Raw genomic sequence first — 12,764 nt, 5'->3', positions numbered from 1 at the left:
GCATCGGTGGGCTTCAGTTAGCAGCAGTAGCGAAGGAATCGCTCGATCGGGTTCAGTTAACAGCCATCGATCGATCGCTCGGGTTCAGTAACGCGTAGCCTGCAGTGCAATCGCTCGGGTTCAGTTAGAGCCCAATGCCTCGCTCGGGTTCAGTTAGAGCCCAATGCCTCGCTCGGGTTCAGTTAGAGCGCAACGCCTCGCACACACGTGCGTACGTACGAGAGAAACGCGCATCGCTCGGCCCCCGACCACCCACCGTAACCGGGAACTCCGTGATATTTTTCTCGCCCTCGCTTCTACCACGGTTTTTTTCATCATGGACGGCCCAAAGAATGTCATGCAGCTGCGTCTCCAGCCCATCCCAGGACGAAAAGCCCATTTTCTGTCATGATTTTCTGTCATAGAAGTAGGAGCCCACCACATCTATGATGATACCGGGTTTTGTCACAATTATCATCATAGAAGTGTCATAAGTATGACAGAAAAAAATTCGTTCGGCCCAAAATGTCACGGATGTGTCTTTTTTTGTAGTGGTCATACCCAGTAGTTACATCCCTAACAGTATGTTTCATCCCTTTCTTACTACCCATCCACCCTTTCCTCCGGGGCTTAAGTTCTACGGGATCCAACTCCATCATCTCACCCCAACTCCATTCTGCATATCGCGGGGTTGGTTGCCCTCTACGCAATGTACCTCGGATGCGAGGCGCATTTCGGGTTATGGAGCAAATATTTCTACCTGATGTCGCGTTCCCGAGATGAGAAACTTCATGAAGTGGGTGCAGCCGAGGTGTGCCGCATTGGCGGGGCCGGATATCGTAATCCAAGAGAGGACGCCGATATATGGCCCACGGAACGGTTCTATATGCCCGATGTCCCGTTGCACGAGCCAGCTCGTCCTGGGCTTTCCCTTGGACCCCCCAAAGAAGCGGTTCAACTGGAGGCCTAGCAGTTCCTTACAAAAGGACGAATCCGACGTGGCTTGATGACCACAAGTATAGGGGGTCAATCGTAGTCCTTTCGATAAGTAAGAGTGTCGAACCCAATGAGGAGCAAAAGGAAATGACAAGCGGTTTTCAGCAAGGTAATTTCTGCAAGCACTGAAATTGTCGGTAACAGGTAGTTTGATAGCAAGATAATTTGTAACAAGCAAGTAAAGGTCACGGTAACGGTAACAAAAGTGTAGCATGGTAGCCGAATCCTTTATGTAGCAAAGGACAGGCCGGAACGGTCTCTTATAATAAGCAAAGCGTTCTTGAGGGCAAACGGGAATTTCATCTAGTCACTTTCATCATGTTGGTTTGATTCTCGTTCGCTACTTTGATAATTTCATATGTGGTTGGACCGGTGTTTGGGGATTGTTCATACTTGAACAAGCCTCCAACTTATGATTAACCCCCTCACAAGCATCCGCAACTACGAAAGAAGAATTAAGATAACAATCTAACCATAGCATTAAACATATGGATCCATCAGCCCCTTACGGAATAACGCATAAACTAGGGTTTAAGCTTTTGTCACTCTAGCAACACATCATCTAATAACTACTCCGCAATGCATTCCCTTAGGCCCAAAGATGGTGAAGTGTCATGTAGTCGACGTTCACATAACACCACTAAGGGAATCAGAACATACATATCATCAAAATATCGAACGAACATCAAATTCACATGATTACTTGCAACATGACTTCTCCTGTGGCCTCAAGAACAAGGGCAACTACTCACAAATAATATTCATGCTCAACGTCAGAGGAGTAATAAATATCATAATGGATCTGAACATATGATCTTCGACCAAATAAACCGGCTAGCAACAACTACAAGATGTAATCAACACTACTAGTCACCCACAAGTACCTGAAAAGGATCGAGAAGAGGTGTCTAGAGGGGGGATTAGACCCTCAAGTTAAGGTGGAGTTTTAGCACAAGTTTAAACATTCGATATACATTTCAAGCAAAACATGGCAAGAGTATATGAGCAGCGGAAAGTAAAGCATGCAATTTGCAAGAAAGTAAAGGGATGGGATTGGAGTGTGCAAACGCAATTGGAGACACGGAGATTTTTGGTGTGGTTCCGATAGGTGGTGCTATCATACATCCACGTTGATGGATACTTCAACCCACAAAGGCTAACGGTTGCGCGATGTAACAGCCTGGATTTTTCCATGTTTCTTTTTCCTTTGGTTTTCTTGGATTTCCTATTTTGATTTGCTTTTTCGTGGCTATGTGGTTCTGAAATTTGGGAAGATCATGTCTTCCTAGGTTTATAGTGGCTTGTCATCCTCATCATCATCTCAAGATCATGTCGTTTTCATCCTTGACCTAATCCCAATATTCTTTTGTTGGGAATATTCTTTTTCTGATAAAGGAATAACCCTTAAAACCCTAGGTTGTGAGGCAACCTATATTTCTGTCACTCCAAAAATTCTCAAATAATTCTCATAAATTTTTTGGGTCATATCTTCCTTAAATATGGCAAAACATTTCATTGCCATGTTAAAAAATAATCCTCCAATAATTCTTTTCCTATTCTGCCCTAAATGGCACTTTGCAAAGGAAGTGATATTTATATTTGCTTGATTGACACCAAACTTCTTGGACACCTTTTCCTGTCCATATCATTGCCCCATGCCAAAATTCAACTCAATTTGCCTAGTAAATATTTTTTTTAGCAATTTTCCAAAGTTTCTGTCCAGGAAGGAACTTAGTGAAGGAGCTATATTCTAGGCATATCCAAATAAGTTGAAATTTTGCAGGATCCTTCATATGATCAAATCATCACTCTCCACCAAATTTGAGCTCATGTAACTCATCTTTGTGAGCCCAGCTCCAAATCTTTGTTTCTGATCAGATTTTCACTTTGTGAAGCAACTTATTTTATATTGCTTTAATTTAGCTGAAAATTTACCAGGACATGCTCCTACCTATATCAACTCCCTCCACCAAGTTTTAGCCCAATTCATTATCCAATTGCCCTGTGCAATTCTTCCAAGTTTCTGTCCAGAATGAAGCTTTGTGAATGGCATGAAACTTTTACAGCAGCTTCATATCATCATATAACCCCTCTATGCCAAATTTCAGCTCATGAAAATCAATTATGTGAGTGCAACTTCATAATGTCCAAATCTGGCCAGTTTTGCACTTTCTACAGCAACCCTCATCTAAACCTCTCCTCTTAGTCTGATGTTTGTTAACTAGGATCATCTTAGTGATTGATCACGATGGCCAAAGATCTGAGTCCAAATCCTCTCATGTGAACCAGAACAAGTTACAAACACCTTCCTGTTGATTTACTTTGGAGCTAGGTGCAAATCTCTTCTTTGCCCCCTGGACCCAATTATTTCTTCAGTTGGTCTAAGGGCACTAAGGTCCATCTACTGAACATGGTCTGTCCGGCCAAATCGAGCTGTTTGCTCCAGTGCACGTGGTGATCATGCTGTCGTCATGCGAATTGCAAGCTCTGGCTCGGTCCGGCCACTGTGCTCGTCTACTCCGTCCTCGTCTTGACCTCAAACCTTGTCCATGAGCTTCCCCGTGAGCCTCTGCGTCGCCCTGTGCCTCTGCCTTGTCGTCGTTCGCCTTTAATACACCGTTAGAGCCGTGCCTGTGCCGCGTCCAGCCTCTGTCCACCATTAATGCACTGCTCAAGCTCGATTATGAGGATCCAGAGCCTTCCCCGAGTCTATATAAGGCGTGCCCGACCTCTCCTGCAGCTCACTCATCCCTCCCTCGCCTCATTTGGTCACCAGAATCGCCCAATCTCGTCGTTCCCTCCTTGGACCACCGTGACCTCGCCGGAGTTCGTCTCGGATCTGGCCTCCTCGGGCCTCCTCTCCTCCTCCCGAGCTGTCCACCAGTGCCTCCTCATCCCTGCGGTTCGCCCCACCACCTCGCCCATCGCCGGAGTCCACTCTGGCCGCGTGTCCCGCAAGTCGGGCCGTCGCCCGCCTCTCTGCACCACTCCATCTCGAGCCGTCCCGACCTCCTCCTCCATGTCCAGCCTCACCACCTTCCTCCCCGTGCTCCGTTGAGTCGCCCCACCCCATCACCCCTCGCCGGAGCGCCCTGCATCACCGGAGATCATCACCACCGCTGCCTCTCTGTCCGCCTCCGTCGCCGCGGCCTCCCGTCCTCTCCACTCCTCCCCGGTGTACGGTTCCTCTCTGAACGGGTGCGGCACGCCACCCTGAAGCCGCCAGTGCCCTTTCCTTGGCCTGGAGCGGCCGGAGTCAGCGGGGCCAGCGCCGGCAGCGCCCCTGCCCTCCTCCTCTGCTTTTTGTCGTGGCCAGGCACGGGAGGAAGAAGAAGATAGGGGGAGGAGAGAGAAGGATAAGGTGGGCCCCGCATGTCATCCTCTATCCGTTGAACCCGCCACTGCCACGTCACGTAAGTGGAAACGGGTTTTCCTGGAGTACGTTTTCATTTGAGGAAAGCGTATTCTTTTCCTTCTTTTGCCAAAATGCGTTTTCGCCCCTGGAAAACGTATTTTCGTCTACTGCGGCCAGGAATATGCTTTCTCTGGTCAGAAAGTGTATTTTCTCATATGCGCTTCTTCCTTATCCACTTAGGGACCCGTTGGTGATGAAAATATTCACAAATTGGTCCTTCTTCTTCCACACCTCATAACTCCGCAACCGTAACTCCGATTGAGGTGAAACCAACGCTCATGTCTTCGTCTCGTCGAGCTCTTTCTGTTGGTGACATTTTCATAAAGTGTTCACACAATAAAAATGACCATTTTGCCCTTGCTTCAAATCAGCCCCCTCCGAGAGGGAACCGTCTGGCGTTTCGTTCCGCGGCTTCACCGCACTTCTTCCCCGAGTGTCCGTCACCCCCAGGCAAGCCACAACAACCACTTGCATGATAGTCATGCAGTAGCCATGGTTTTCAACTTGAATATTTAATAAATGTTTGCTTGTTTTGATACGGTTATCGTTGTTTCGGTGATACTTATAGATCTGTGTTCACTCTCATGCTATGCTCTTCTTCATCTTGTTATCTTGCACTTATTGCTAGTATTATTGTTATATGTCATGCTTGATAGTAGTAGCAGTGTGTTCTTTTGGATGCATGTTTACGGACTGTTATCTGGTGCCGTTGCTATGCATGTTACTTTGTATCCAGTTGGTTATATGCTTACTTGGTAGTATTCTGGATGTGTTCTTGCATGGTATTTTTTATGATGCTAGTGGTCATGATATGCTCATGTGTAATGTTATGCCCGTCAGCTTGCCATGCTCATTTGGTTAATGTTTCATTGTGGTTATGCTCGATGATTATGTTGCACCTCCATGCTCATCTTGATATCATGCTCATGCATTGTAGTTGCATCATGTTATTTTAATATGGCTCAGCTTATTGCATTCAAGTTTAACCGGACTTCATTGAACTTGAACAACTATTGGCTGAGTCATGGTGCCACCATATCGAGCTGACCAGTGCAACCACACTTGCCTTTCTGGAAGGGTCCTAACTGGGTCTATTGTCGTGCCTCTCGCCGGTGCCTCCAACGAGGGAAGGTTATGGGCGCGCGCTACCCTGATCAGGTAGGCGGACATAAGCCTTGTGTGCCCGTAGTTGTTAGGCGCCTTGTTGTCCCTGTTTGGGACCGTTTTTGTTTTGCCAAGACGGTGGCCGTGATGCCTTTGGTAGGCACGGGGCCACCCAGGACTGAACCCTAAGGGGGTGTTGGTCGGAGTGGCCAAGAGAGTGTCATGGCAGTAGGACGGTTTTGTCGGGATGCCGTTGGTCCACCCAAATGGGAGTGCGAGGCCATGGTTCCGTGGTGTGGGTAAAGTGTGCTACCTCTGCAGAGTGTGTGTGTGTTAAACCTATCGATAGCCGCGCCCGCGGATAAGGGCCCGGTTCATGTCGGTCACACTATGGGTCAACAGTAATAATAATAATGATGTGCTTAATAACAACCCCGATTTGATGATGAGATAAGTTGGTTCTGTGATTCGTGGATGATCACCGTTTGGTTACGAGGTAACCCGTTGAGCCCATAGTGGTTCCGTTTGTGATCCGTGAATGATCACCGTGGTATCGAGGATACCGAGTTTTTGGATATTCGTGATGTTGTGCGAGAGTCGTGGGTAAAGATCAAGCTCCTTGTGGTCATTTAATGATTACTACGGTATTGTTTATACCAAGCTTGATTTGATCCTGAGATGATCGTGTGATGTCTGAGGTTGGTAAGTGATGCCTGTGATGGTTACAAGGTAACCCGAGCAGAGTAAGTTGGTGCATGATAATGTCATCATGTTGCATCCTAGTATTATCATGTTCATATGTTCGTGCCATTTTCGTATTGTTTTAGTTGTATCATGTTGTTCTGTTAGTATCATGCTCCTGATTTATTTAACCTGCTAATGCCATGTTGTTGTTTGTCTTGACTGCTTTTGGTTATTGTGAGCTTGCAAGTACATTCAATGTACTGACCTGGCGTGTCATGCCAGTTTGCAGGTCGTGCCTTGTTTGCTTGCTTGTTTGGTGTGGTTCCTTTGTTTGCGAGCTAGGATAAACGTTCCAGCCAGAGTCCCTGCGGATTGGAGTCCATCATCGCCGTTCGTTGTTCCGCTGCCAATAGTTGTTCCGCTGCCCCAGATTGTTATGCTGCTTGCATAGAGCAACTGTGGTTGGCGTAGTGTCAACGTGCCGATGTTATTTATTGTAATATCGGAGACCTTGTATTCATAATCGTGTATCAATAGAAAGCAGGTTTGTTCTATGCTAAGCAGTGCCCTATTCCAGAAGACTTCACCTCGATCTCTGGGCTGGAATACAGGGTGTTCTGGTTTCTCTAAGCTGGGGTGCCACACGCGAGTCCATGGAGGGCTCCACCCACGAAGGGTCCACGAAGAAGCAACCTTGTCTATCACACCGTGGCCATCGCCCACGAAGGACTTGCCTCACTAGGGTAGATCTTCACGAAGTAGGCGACCTCCTTGCCCGTACAAACTCCTTGGTTCAACTCCACAATCTTGACGGAGGCGCCCAAGTGACACCTAACCAATCTAGGAGACACCACTCTCCAAAAGGTAATAGATAGTGTGTTGATGATGAACTCCTTGCTCTTGTGCTTCAAATGGTAGTATCCCCAATACTCAACTCTCTCTCACATATTTCGATTTGGTGGAAAGATGATTTGAGTGGAAAGCAACTTGGGGAAGGCTAGAGATCAAGATTCTTGTGGTTGGATTGGAATATCTTGCTCTCAACACATGAGTAGGTGGTTCTCTCTCAGAAAATGAATGCTGGAAGTGTAGGCACGTTCTGATGGCTTTCTCCATGGATGAAGGATGGGTGGAGGGGTATATATAGCCTCCACACAAAATCTAGCCGTTACACACAATTCACCAAACTCGGTGGGACCGAATTGAGAAATTCAGTGTCGATGTTAAAACCGGCGGATCTCGGGTAGGGGGTCTCGAACTGTGCGTCTAGGATCGATGGTAACAGGAGACGGGGGACACGATGTTTACCCAGGTTTGGGCCCTCTCTATGGAGGTAATACCCTACTTCCTGCTTGATTGATCTTGATGAATATGAGTGTTACAAGAGTTGATCTACCACGAGATTGTAATGGCTAAACCCTAGAAGTCTAGCCTATGTGAATATGGTAATGAGTATCTGCCTATCCGGACTACGCTCTCCGGTTTATGTACACACTGGAGAGATCTAGGGTTACATGGAGTCGGTCACATAAGAAGGAATATTCATAGTGGGTCGCCTTCTTGCCTTCCACGCCAAGGAAAGTCCAATCCGGACACGGGTATAGTCTTCGGCCTTCATATCTTCACAGCCCATCAGTCCGGCCCAATGAATAAGGTCGGACGCCCGAGGACCCCTTAGTCCAGGACTCCCTCAGTAGCCCCTGAACCTGGCTTCAATGACGAGGAGTCCGGCGCGCAGATTGTCTTCGGCATTGCAAGGCAGGTTCCCCCTTTTTCCAAACTCCAAGATAGTCTTCGGATGCGATGATTGTATCCAGACATGTAACACACACCACACACAACCGCAGAGAGAGTATATATTTTTACACGAGTTCCATCCGCTGACAGCTTTCTGCAACGTAACATCACGTCCGTCCGGTCGTAATTTCGAACCGCTTTTCATTTGCCACCCCATGTTTCGAGACGCAGTTGCTATTGGCACATCTTGTCGAAGCAGAGATCGTGTCCCCTCATTGCGGGATTCTCATCAATGCGGGCGTGGGTGACCCAACCGTGCCGTTTGCACGGCCCTTGGGAAAGGTGAGTTTAAGGCGAGTGGGGAGGCGCTTGATATTCAGGGCCTTTATAAGGGGATAAGGATTCCCTTTCTTTACCCACACCTTGGTTTCTCCTCAGCCCTTCCGTCCCTGAGCTCCAGCGCCCATGTTTTAGCTTCTCCCTTTTCGAGAAAGCACTCCAAAGATGTCCGGATCTGGAGCTAGAGGTAAGTGGATGGCCTCTTCCGTCAAGAAGAAGGATATCAAGGAGCTCCGGGAGGCCGGATATCTGGCCAAGGAGATCATTCATCGACTCCCGGCCAAGGGACAGATCGTCCCTACTCCCGAGCCCCACGAGAGGGTTGTGTTTCTTACACATTTCGTTTGCGGGCTGGGGTTCCCTCTTCACCCATTCGTCCGTGGGTTGATGTTTTACTACGGGCTGGATTTTCATGACCTAGCCCCCAACTTCATCCTCAACATTTCAGCATTTATCGTCGTTTGTGAGGCTTTTCTCCGCATCCCACCTCACTTCACCCTGTGGCTGAAGACCTTCAATGTGAGGCCGAAAGTAGTGAGCGGTCAACAAGCAGAGTGCGGAGGCGCTATGGTGGGCAAGATGCCCAACGTCACCTGGCTCGAAGGCTCATTTGCGGAGACGGTGAAGGGGTGGCAATCGGGGTGGTTTTACATCACCGAGCCGCGCGACGCCAACTGGGCGGCGACCCCTAAATTCCGATCCAGAATCCCGATGCGGCTCACCTTCTGGCAAGAGAGGGGCCTAACCTGGGGTCCTTCGGACGAGCTGACTGGGCTCCAGACGTGCGTCCAGAACATGATAGATAGGAAAATCAAGCTTGTCAATGTGGTCCATGTCATGCTCATTCGTCGGGTCCTTCCGTGCCAACGCCGGACTTGCCATCTGTGGGAGTATGATCCGGCCAAGCACCAGCCACTTCAAGAGCTCTTCGGCATGACGCACGAAGACATCTGGAGAGTGCTTTTTAAGGCCGGCGAGATGCCGCCGCCTATGACCGAGGATCGCGGGCTTAGCTTAAAGCGCCAGGCTAATTCGGTAAGTTATTTCATGTTTTCAAAGCATACCTTTTACTGGCATGTTTTGAGGTAAAGCCTAAGCTTTTCCATCCATGTTTTCAGGCCTGGATCAAGGTGGCTGAGGAGATTAACTGTCCGGCTCCGTTGCCCGAAGACCAAGGATTTCCATTACTGGAGAAGATGTTGTTCCCTGCACCTTATGAGGTGCCGGAGAAGGCGGCTAAGAAGGTGGCCAAAGGGGTCAAGAAGGGCCCTCGCCGTAAAAGCACTCCGGACGTGATGTCCGGAAGAGAGACTTCCTCTTCGTCCGCTGACGACGACAACGGAGAGGAAGAAGAAAACGACTCCCCACCCGATGTGGGGAGGAAGAAGAGAGCGGCCCCCACAAGTCCGGGGGTGAAAACGCCCAAGAGGGTTAGAGGCTCCCTCGTGGATAACTCCGTGTGGGATGTCGATAGCAGTCCGGAGAGACCTCGTCGGACCAAGCCTCAGGCCGCCTCGTAAGTACCAGAATCCGAAAACGTCTGGCCTTTCTGGTCTGTGATATTGATATACCTTAAACCATGTTATTACAGTCCGGCACGCGATGGCTCCCCGCGATCCTCGACAGAGGAAACGCTAGACTCAAAGGAGATGGCTAGCATGGCTCCGCCACCTGCTCATTCCGTCTCTCCCAAGGGTGACGATGAGGCGGTGTCGCAAAAGACCTTCCCCGACTAGGGGGAGCTTTCGGATATCATCGGGGTGGCGCCCCAGGACGATTCTTCAGTCGCCGGACACATGGGGAAAAGTCCCCACGGGGACTGGTGACGGGGCCCGAGTTCCCTTCGAACCTCAGCCGGATACCATTCCGGAGATCCACACGGCTCCGGGGTCCAGCGAACGGCATTCTCCACAAGGAGGGAACGTGCCTGTTCCACCGGTGACCTCTGTCCAACCAGAGGCACCGGATAATCTGTTGGAGGCGCTACGAGGCGCCTCTATCGTAGATGAACATCGTGTCCTTATGGACACGGTAATAGAAAAGGTTCAGTTTGTCAAAAGCGGACTGACCGAAGCCTGCAATAGCCTTCTAACGGGCTTTGAGGTAAGTAATGTGATTGTAGGAAAAATATCACAGTATAGACAATAGCCCCTGATGCTCTGTTTGGTGTTCGGGAGGAAAAGCCGAACAGAGGATCAAGAATAAATATCGCAGGAGTCTAACATGAGTTGTCTATGTGAACAAGTAGGTATCGTTGCAGGCTGCCACTGCTCATGCTGCGGAGGTCTCCGGACTGAAGCAGAAACTGGAGCGGGCTGAGAAGGAGCTCGGCCTCGTGAAGAAGCAGCTGGAGGATAGCCAAGGTATGCAGTAACCTGTGGGTATATTTCGAAAAAATGAATAGTCCGACCGGACTAAAGTGTCATAAGCTTTATTAGGGGCCACGACCGAGGTGACAGCCCTTAAGAAGGTGCTAGCCGAGGCCAAGGAACGCGCCTCACGCGAGAAGCACGAGGCCCGAGTTGGCGAGGCGCAGCAACAGCTCCAGGGCGCGATAGAGAGATTGGAGTCCTTGGAGCGCGATTGTAAGGCGCAAGAGTCCGAATTGGCGAAGGCCCGCCAGAGCGCGCAGGATGCACGAGCCGAAGCCCAGAGCGCCCTCCAGGAAATTCAGGCGGCCAAGAAGATTACGGCGGGCAAGTCTTTCACCATGCATAGCAAGTATGTAGAAGAAGCGTTCCTTGAACTTATCCTGAATTTGGATTTTCCAGGGGCGTTTACGGATCTGCCGCACAGTGTATCAGATGCTGCCGAGCATTATAGAGCCAAAGAAGGGATGTCTACGGAGAAGCTATTCTGGTCCCAATATCTGGGATCCGAACATCCGGTGCCCTTCAGCGACCAGCTAAAGCAGTTGGTCGAGCTGCACAGGTTGGCAGAGCTAGCGATGAAGGACCTGATAGTCCAGCTGTGGCCTGCCCATCCTATACCTAGCAGCTACTTCGGACTTGTGCAGCGGCTTGTGAGTGCCTGTCCGCGGCTCGAAGCCATGAAGCGGTCGGTCTGTATTGAAGGTGCGCGTATGGCCTTTGCCCGCGTAAAGGCGCATTGGCCGAAGCTGGATGCCAAGAAGCTGATGACCGAGGGACCGCCGGAGGGCAAGGAGCATCGTCGACTCGAGCACTATTTTGATGGTGTCCTGGAGGGGTCCCGCCTTATGGCGGAGCAATGTTCGAAGGATGTTATATTCCCATGAGCACATGTGTATTACCTTGCCCTGTAATATGGAACAATGATGTTATGTAGTATAATGCTTATGATTTAAATTTTACCTCATGTGCGGCCATTTATTAAATCTGAGGGTTGACCAGTCTTCGACTTCTGCCCCCACGTAGATAGTACGGGGGTGTTCGGGATAAATCTAAACACTCTTTACTCCACATTCTGGTCCTTAAAGGAGGAGTTTAGCGCAATGAACAAGGCAATCAGAATATGCGGCCTTTACCGCCCTGACTTAGCCATAGGAGTTTGACAATTAAGAAAGTTGGCGAAGCCTCTGGTGTTCGGAAGGCCGAATTAGGGGCGTTATACACGCCTAATCGGAAGAACCGATTCTTCGCAAGAAGCGGAAAAAAATCTCCAACGATTTGAAACCTCTCGAACAGCTGACTGGCTCTTGCCGCATCATGACAGTCAGTTTTCGGCTTTCTCTACTGAGGTGCTCGTCCAGAAGAACCGGGACACATTCACAGTAGTTCTCCCTTTACTATCCTAGTCAATATAGCGGAACGTAAGGTAGTAAACACAGGAGCCGGGCAACCCAACTATTGACCGAAGACATGATTCGGAGCCGATGCATATAATGCTATAAGTTCGGGGTGCCGAACTATACTGTAAAAGTGTTCGGACTTTTATTGTCGTGATGCAGGGTGTAATGAAGCCCCTGGCGTAGTAGTACGTTCCATGGTGTACGTGTGTAATGCGTAATAGATATTAAGGTGAGGAAACGGGAAAAAATGCAGTAATGAGCTGACGCCACCATTTATTCACCATTGTGATGTAACTATTACGTCGAGGCGTACTTTGTACAAGTAATGCAATAAGCGAGTAAGGCTATTTAACATGCCGTAACCAAGGGCGAGCAGCGTGTGGGTGTGTAAAACAAGTATGGTAATTGTTTATTAGAGATCACCTGGGGGTTCCCTTGTACGCCAAAGCTCCTTGCCTCCTTGGTGTGTTCTGCAAGTGGGTCGTCCATGTAGGCCTCGAAAAGAGAAGAAAACCCGTAAAAAGAAAAGGCAAAAACGTGCAGATCCCAGGGTCTATCAAGCCGTACTGTGGATCGCGAGCGAGTTATGCCTCCGTCAGTACCCATGGGGTTTTGAGTGCGTGGTTTATATGCATGCGGTACTAATACCATTGCCTCATCGGGGCTGGGACGGAGGCCAAATTGCTAGTTTGGCTCGTGACGAGCCAAGCTGTCCTACTGCAGTGTAGTCCGGACCCTCTT

At 49.2% G+C, this 12,764-nt stretch overlaps 1 protein-coding gene and 1 long non-coding RNA gene across 4 annotated transcripts; both read left to right on the top strand.

The window, feature by feature from the left end:
• Window positions 1-4,280: 4,280 nt before the first annotated feature.
• On the top strand, window positions 4,281-6,573 carry LOC141023423 (uncharacterized). 2 transcript variants are annotated; one of them, XR_012184846.1, is made up of 3 exons: window positions 4,281-4,388; window positions 4,571-4,653; window positions 4,762-4,928. It is a non-coding gene; the product is annotated as an uncharacterized lncRNA (long non-coding RNA). The 2 variants fall into 2 exon arrangements; XR_012184845.1 differs by lacking the exon at window positions 4,281-4,388 and adding an exon at window positions 6,461-6,573 and having other exon boundaries at window positions 4,526-4,653; window positions 4,762-4,840.
• A 1,744-nt stretch (window positions 6,574-8,317) lies between these two features.
• LOC120963971 (uncharacterized) lies at window positions 8,318-12,536 on the top strand. 2 transcript variants are annotated; one of them, XM_073500379.1, is made up of 6 exons: window positions 8,904-9,289; window positions 9,373-9,770; window positions 9,846-10,357; window positions 10,503-10,617; window positions 10,693-10,950; window positions 11,026-12,536. In XM_073500379.1, the coding sequence occupies exons 3-6, from the start codon at window positions 9,956-9,958 to the stop codon at window positions 11,508-11,510; spliced, it is 1,260 nt and encodes a 419-aa protein (XP_073356480.1). In that variant the 5' UTR covers window positions 8,904-9,289; window positions 9,373-9,770; window positions 9,846-9,955; the 3' UTR covers window positions 11,511-12,536. The 2 variants fall into 2 exon arrangements, 1 of the variants encoding a protein (XP_073356480.1); XR_012184844.1 differs by having other exon boundaries at window positions 8,318-9,289; window positions 9,373-10,357; window positions 11,026-11,583.
• The last annotated feature ends 228 nt before the right edge of the window (window positions 12,537-12,764 follow it).

The sequence above is a fragment of the Aegilops tauschii genome, chromosome 5 (assembly GCF_002575655.3).
Source record: "Aegilops tauschii subsp. strangulata cultivar AL8/78 chromosome 5, Aet v6.0, whole genome shotgun sequence".
NCBI classification, from domain to species: Eukaryota; Viridiplantae; Streptophyta; class Magnoliopsida; order Poales; family Poaceae; genus Aegilops; species Aegilops tauschii.
The sequence above is the reverse complement of the archived record's forward strand: the minus strand, read 5'-3'. Positions and strand labels throughout refer to the sequence as shown.

Coding starts and splice junctions, on each gene's coding strand:
- LOC120963971 (XM_073500379.1), top strand. CDS start 9,956: ATGAGGCGGTGTCGCAAAAGACCTTCCCCGACTAGGGGGAGCTTTCGG. Junction 10,618..10,692: donor GCAGCTGGAGGATAGCCAAG/GTATGCAGTAAC, acceptor AAGCTTTATTAG/GGGCCACGACCGAGGTGACA. Junction 10,951..11,025: donor GGCCAAGAAGATTACGGCGG/GCAAGTCTTTCA, acceptor TGGATTTTCCAG/GGGCGTTTACGGATCTGCCG.